At 54.4% G+C, this 7,040-nt stretch overlaps 1 protein-coding gene across 1 annotated transcript; it reads left to right on the top strand.

Moving 5' to 3' along the window:
• Positions 1–691: 691 nt before the first annotated feature.
• Positions 692–5,024, top strand: LOC104397924 (chromosome unknown open reading frame, human C21orf2; the record flags this gene model as incomplete). The annotated part of the gene is made up of 5 exons (XM_010007946.1): positions 692–738; positions 1,462–1,691; positions 2,345–2,516; positions 3,136–3,229; positions 4,899–5,024. Coding segments are annotated over 5 exons (669 nt in total), but the record flags the coding sequence as incomplete, so codon positions are not given.
• Positions 5,025–7,040: the final 2,016 nt, after the last annotated feature.

The raw sequence follows: 7,040 nt of genomic DNA, 5'->3' as shown, positions 1-7,040 counted from the left end.
CACAGATACTAAATCCTTTGCCCTACATAGTCGATCCTAGCCCTGAGACTTTTGGCCTCACACCTTAAACCTTGGCCCGGCCTGGGGCGGCACGGTCCCCGTGGAGCTGCCGTGGGGGGACACATCAGGCCGGGATTGGTGGAGATGGCACCCGGAGAGGATGGGGATCCATGAAGCCCTGAGGAAAGCAGAGGCTTGGGTTGGAGCTGGCTGGCTGCTGGCAAGCTGCAGAGCCTCTCGGGATTGATTTGCATCCCATCAAAAACAAGATAAAAATGAGGTTGCTTGGAAAATTCCTCTCTGAGGCCCCTGCGCAGACGCCCAGAGAGCCAGGGCCCCGAGTCTTGCCTCGTGCCTTTGGGAGTTGGGATGAGGCAGGCTTCTTAGGAGAGGGGCTGTCTGGGCTTGGGAGGGATCCCTCCTTGTGTGCAGTGGCTGGAAAAGCATCTCGGAGAGTGCAGAGTTGCTGGAGCAGAAGAGCATCGTGCTGGTGCCTGTGCTTGCTCTCCTGGGCAGGGGAGCTGCTGACTCTGCACTGGCTGTGGCAGCAAAGCTCCCAGGTGGTGTTAAGCTGGGGTTAGGCTGAAGCAAACCTGAATTCCTTTCTTTTTTTTTTTTTTTCCCTTGTTTGTCATTCTCATTTTCTTCTCCTGGGAGTGCCAACTGGCTGTTTCTGTCTCTTCCCGCCCAGATATCGATATGCCGGGATTTGCCCAACATCGAGGTGATCACCTTCAGGTGAATGTCAGGCTGCTGGCCTGGGAGAGGGCAGGGGACATTCGTTGCTGTGCCTTGGCCCATGTTTTCTTACCATCCTCCTGTGATGGTGTGTCTGAGCTGCCTGGCTCCTCTTGCCTGATTTCCTGAGCAGCAGAGGTGCAGAAATGATGAGTCTTCTGCATCTCTCCTGCTCGAGGAAATAATCCTGGTTTCAAGAAGTGTTAAAGCCTCGTAGGATTGTTGTTCCCCAAGTCCTGTTCCATAGTTCAGGTGGGATCTCCTGGGGCTCTGTATGGTGCCAGTTTGCAGAATGGTTGTTGAAATGCTTCATGGCTCTCACAGAGCTTTTCATTTCCATAAGCCTCCCCCCAACACACCCATCCTTCACCTGTCCTGGGGATTCCATGGAGCCAGTACTGTCCCAGCTTTTGAGCTTGGAAATATTGGTTCTTCAGTGAATCTGTGGAACTGCTGCAGAAGAGGGTGCAAGTGGTTGGGGACGGAAAGCAAAGGCTGCTTTTAAAATTCTTTGCTTAGAAAGAGGATGTGCTTATTGTTCCCGGGCAAAGCCATGGGCCCCTGAACCCCCCATGCCATGCAGGGGTGAGGCTCCTCAGTGAAGCTGCAGCAGGAAAGGGGGGCTGGAAAGCTGCTGTGCTACAGGGGTTGCTGTGCTCCCACCTGAGCAGCACAGCCAGAGAGGGATGGACTCCCTGCTCCCATCCCACCATCTCTCCTCAGCGTGAACGGCATCTCCGACCTCGAGCCGCTGCGTCAGTGCCAGAACCTGACTGAACTCTACCTGAGGAAGAACAACATCACAAGCCTAAATGAGCTCTTCTACCTCAAAACCCTACCCCGGCTGAGGGTCCTGTGGCTGTCTGAAAACCCCTGCTGTGGGTCAGACCCCCACCGCTACCGGATGACCGTGCTGCGTAACCTGCCCAGCCTGCAGAAGCTGGATAACCAAGGTGGGTGTTTGCAGGGAAACAAAACAGCCCTGGGCCATGGGCAGGGTGAGCTGGGAACTGGTGATGAGCTGGGAACTGGTGACGTGCTGGTTTCTCTCTTTTAAGGCCTCCTTTCCTTGAGTCAGGATGAGGTTGAGTGTCCCCTCTGCAAGATCCGCTGCTTCTGAGCTCTTTCCTCCCTTCCCTGCAGAGTGAACACTAGCAGGACTGGGAGTGCCTCATTATAGCTCAGGCAGCACCACTAATTAGTGGGTTTTTAGAGCTCTCTCCTTTGCTGTGGCAAAACAAAGGCACTGTAATTGGACCTGTGGTCAGAAAAGAAAAAGGGGAATAAAAAAGAAGCTTTTCCATCCGGTGGTGGTAGTAATTTGGTGGCTGTTGGAGCCTTCTCCAGAGACAAAGAGATAACAAAGCGTGTTTGTATCACTCCCTGGTACCTTCGTCATTTTGGGAGTCTTGGTGACAGCTGCCAGTGTTCTCCTGAGCTGGTCTTGCTGCAGGAGGATGAAAGGAGAAGGTGCTAAGGGCAATTTTTGGGAGCAAACCCGTGTGTCGAGGCTCTGCAGCAGCAGTACCTGCCCCGTTACAGGTGCTGTCCTCTGGGGCTGTTGGGAGTTCGTTTCAGCAGGGTTTGGATTTGGCTTTTTTTGCAGCTGTGACAGAAGAAGAGCTGTCCCAGGCCCTGGTGGATGGTGAGGAGATCACAGCCCCACCATCCAGGAGGGGGGTGGACAACGCCTGCCCCGGCTCCTCGGAATCCAGTGCTGCTGAGTCTGCAGCCGAGACGGAGAGCGAACTGCTCAGCTTCACTCTGGAGGAGACAAAGTGAGGGCTTGTTTATGAGCTGTTAGGCTTTCTGGGCTGAACTGGCATGGAGCATGAAAGGACCTTGCCAGCCAACCCTGATATTCCATGGGCCAGACCTGCAGCTGGTGCAAATTCCTGTTGTTCCAGTTACCACGCTGGTGTAACAGCCCTTGCGGGTCTGGGTCTGGATCTGCCAAACAGGCTCTTCTGTAGGTGGAGACTGACTCCCAAGCCTGTTAGCTGTGTTGTGCAGGCAGAGATGGATCCTCTCTGAAGCCTGAGCTCCACTCCCTTCCTGCTTAGCTCTGCTTCTGCCACGTGCTCTGGTGCACGTCAGTGCTGTGGCACGTGTTGGTCAAGTGCAATGTGGCACTGTCTGCAGTCCCAGCAGGCCATGGGAACCCTCCCACAAGCCAGGCACCTTACAACAACATGCCAGTTCACATTTTATAGCTATACAAAGATTTCCTTGGGGTGTTGAGGTCTGCAGGCAGTGGTGGTGTGTGAACAGACATGCCTTGAGTCCTTCAGCTAGATGCTTCTTGCATGGTTGCCTGTGATTGGAAGGGATTGGCCTGGCAGAGGAAGGTCCTGCCAGCTGCTACTGATAACATTTGCTCCTTCTCTCCTTCTCTAGCAAAATTCGAGAGGAGCTTGGTATGAAGCCGGTTCCCAGGGATAAATTTTCCTCCTTTTCACCTCGAGAGACAGACTGTAGCCAAAAGGAGAGAGTGAGTATCTTTTAAAGACCAAGTTGCTCTTCAGTGTTGCAGTTCTGGGCCCCACCATTTCAGAAAGTTGTGAAGGTCCTTGGGTGCATCCAGAGGAGGGCAACAAAGATGGAAGGAATGTCCTGTGAGGAGTGGCTGAGGACTTTGGACTTGCTTGCTAAGGAGAAAAGGAAGCTAAGGGGCAACCTCCTTGCTCTCCACAGCTTCCTGAGGAGGCGACGTGGAGAGGGAGGTGCTGAGCTCTTCTCCCTGGGATCCCGGGACAGGACGTGTGGGAATAGTTCAGGACTGCATCAGGGTTAGACTGGACATTGGGAAGCATTTCTTGCCAAGAGGTTGGTCCAGCCCTGGACCAGGCTTCCTGGAGAGGTGGTTGATGCCCCAAGCCTGGCAGGATTTAAGAAACATTTGGACAATACCCTTAATATTACACTTTAATGTTTAGTCAGCCCTGAAGTGGACGGGCAGTTGGACCAGATGATCACTGTAGGTCCCCTCTGTTCTGTGCCACTCTGCCTTTAAGACATGCCATGTGAAGTCTGTCCTCTTGATCTGTCTGCACGTGAGCCCACATCGTGTCCCTTACTTGGGTTGTCCTAAGACCACATGGTGGTTGAGGAGTTGACAGAAGTGCAGCCATCAGACTGCTGGCCTGGAGGACAGGAGACTGCTGAGTTCCTCAGACTCCTCCTCCACAGTGTAGCCTCAGGAGAACCTCATGGATCTTGGGAACTGCTGTCTGCTGGGCTCAGTACTAGCCCTGCAACAGGCAGGATGACATCTAGACCACGTTCTGCCTCATTTTGATAGTAGTTGCTTGTGTTCTCTTTTTTGTTCATGTTTTTCATGCACTGGGGTGTTTTGCTTTGCTGAGGTACAGCAGGCTCTGGCCGTTGGGAGAAGAAGACAATAAACAAAGGGAGGTCCAGGTTTGACTCTAGGAAAATTATCTTCCTTAGAAGGATGGTTATTTAGGAGGGGCTGTGGAATCTCTCCCTGGAGTTTTTCAAGCCGTGGTTTGACAGAGCCATGGTCTGGTGTTGGCCATAGTCCTGGGAGGCTGGGTGGCTGGGCTGGGCACCGTCCAGCTCATGCTTTCACAATCCTACCAGCTCTTCTCATTCCACAGATCAGAGGGTTCCTGTCCTTTCCCTTCCTACGTGCAGTCACGCTGGAGAGAGAGAGAGGGTGGCTGCTTTTGAATGCTCCTTTCCTTCCAGAAGTCAGCTGGGAGGGTGGCCAGGAGCCAGAGGCATGTGGGCAGTCTGTGAGGGACTGGGCAGACAGGATTGTCCTGCATTCCAGCTGGCCACATGCAGTCCCTGCCCTTGTTTGCCCCAAGGGATTTCTTCATCTGTCCCTGTGGCTGCAGGTGGCTGTTGCATGGTGCTGCCCGTGGTGATGGTGCTGGAGTTCCTAGAAAGAGAAGCTCTTTCAAAGTCAGGTTCCCCGTGGAAATTTCAGATGCCCTCTCCCTGGAAGTGGCTGGATGGTGTTCTGAGCAACCTGGGCTGGTGGGAGGTGTCCCTGCCCATTCAGGGGGTTTGGATCCAGGTGATCTTGAAGGTCCCTTCCAACCCAAACCATTCCATGATTTTATGATCAACTCTCCTTTTCCAGGCTGGCCTTAATATGCTTGTATAAAGCAGTGTCTGTCTTGTCCCAACAGAACAATGTCCTGAATGCCATCCTGCTTCTCACAAAGGAACTGGATGTGGAGGGTCTGGAGATTGTCCAGCAGACAGTGGGGAGGAGGCTCCAGGCCTTTCAGAAGAAGGAGCTGCAGGAGGAGTGACAGTGCCCATTGCAAACCTCCCTGCAGCCAAAGCCTTGGCCTTTCCCACTGCTCTTCCCTTCTGGAGGGGCTGGGATGGGGTGCTGCTGGCTTCCCCTGGAGCTCCTTGTGCACATCAGCCTGGGGCTGGCAGCACCTGAGTGGGTGCTCAGGAGCTTTCCTGCTTGTGGAGGAAGCTTCCTTAACCTTCATATCTTGTGTTGCTGGGAGCTGCAGGGGAAGCAGCAAAGCCAAAGGGCTGCAGTGAGAGCTGCTGCTGTGCTGTGTGATCGAAGAGGGACGGCAAAGCCTGCTGACCCCTGAAAAGTTCACTGCTGGTTGGTGGCTCCCTGTCAGGCTCACCCTCTGCCAGCCTCTGTTGGTGTGTAGCAGCCTCTGAGGGCAGTTCCTACCACAAAGGTTTGGTTTTGTCAAGTCTGTCAGGGAGACGTGGCCTGAGATGGTCACCAAGAACTGTCTGGTGCTGTTTGCAAAGGTCACATTCCTCATTCACCTTCAACTCCTGAATTCTCCTGGTCCTCCTTAGCTCCTGCAACATCTGACTTGGCGACCAGGCAGCCCAAAGAAAGGCTGGGTGCAGCCTGGGTGAAACAAGAATTACTCTCTCCCAGATCCTGAATGCTCAGCTGTGCCCTTAACCCCCACATGCCGCTCCAGGCATTAGAGCAGCTTAAGGAAACTTAACATCAAAAAGCCCCTGTGCATTTTGCAGCTGGGAGTACAAAAAAAAGCCAAGCATTGCCTGTCAGGTTTCCACAGGCATCAGAGGGGTGTTTAACTGAAAAAGCTGCCTTTACTAAGATTTTACAGAGCTGTTAAATACACACTAAAATGTTGTGACATACCAAATAAAGCCAGTTGTCCCTCTAAGGATGTCTGAGCTGTGGCTGGGGTTCTGCAAACAGTGAGAACAACTGACTCGGGGCATTGCTCCATTAGATCTGGTTGAGGGCTTGCATTGTCAGGGCAGGAGCAGGGCTGTGGGCCCCAGAGCCTTCCTGCTCTGCTGGCCCCAGGGAATGGCTCTGCTGCTGGGAGATCCTGGACAGAGCTGCTGTGGGGCTGCCTCTGGGAAGGACTGAGCCATTTGGGAGCCTTCCTGCAGCCACCACTTCAGGGTGAGTGCAGGAAGCCCAAGGGATGGTGAGCAAAGCTTGTGCAGGGGTGCAGAGCCTGCCCGGGCAGGATGGTAGCCTTTGATTTGTAGGACACAAGCCCCTGATGCTGCTTGGCTGTGGACCCTGGTGCTGTGCAGGGCAGTGTGGCCTTTCCATGTCCCCCCTCTCCCTGATGGTAGAGGTGTCCCAGCTCCTGTGTGCTGGGTCGTGCTGCTGGGAAGGAATGTGCCTTGGGAGTGGTGACAGCCCTCACGTTGACCTTGGTGGGAGGGGGCACAGTTTGACCCTCTCACTTGTGTGAAAATTGCTGCTGGCTTTTAGCTCCTCTGATGACCTACTTCTTGCCTTCTGGATTAAACCCAGCTGCATTTTAAATGGCCAGTGTGATTTATCACATCCCAGACCTCCCCTGACAGGCAGGGCCCCAGAGAGTTACCCGTCACACCACTTGCATCTTGCCCTTGTGCTGAGGGCACGTCCTCTCCCAGCCTGTCTCAGCACCCTCCTGGCTGGCTGAAATCACTCCTCTCCTTGTCGGGGAGCAGAGGAGCTGCTGTCTGGGTGCTCCAGGCACCTTCCAGCTTTGCTGGGATCATCAAGCAGCAGCATTTTGTCACCAGGGTTGGTTCGCGGTGAGGGTGGCGAATGGAGCAACCGCCGTGGCCCGAGGCTGTTCTGGCCCCATTCCCTCTGTGCTGGAGAAGTTGGGCTGCTAATCCCGGGCCGTTCCCAAGCAGAGCTGCCTACGTGCCCCTGCTCATCCTCCTTGGCTGGTGCTGGTGCTCCAGCTGCTGGGCAAGCTGCCCTGGAGGCTTCCGACTGCTGCTTGCAGGGTGGCCCCGGGGGGAAGGCTGATCTATCCCTTCCCTGCTTCCCCCCTACCTGGGTTCCTGCAGCC

Source organism: Chaetura pelagica, unplaced genomic scaffold (genome assembly GCF_000747805.2).
Source record: "Chaetura pelagica isolate M959 unplaced genomic scaffold, ChaPel_1.0 scaffold690, whole genome shotgun sequence".
Lineage (NCBI taxonomy): Eukaryota > Metazoa > Chordata > Aves > Apodiformes > Apodidae > Chaetura > Chaetura pelagica.
The sequence above is the reverse complement of the archived record's forward strand: the minus strand, read 5'-3'. Positions and strand labels throughout refer to the sequence as shown.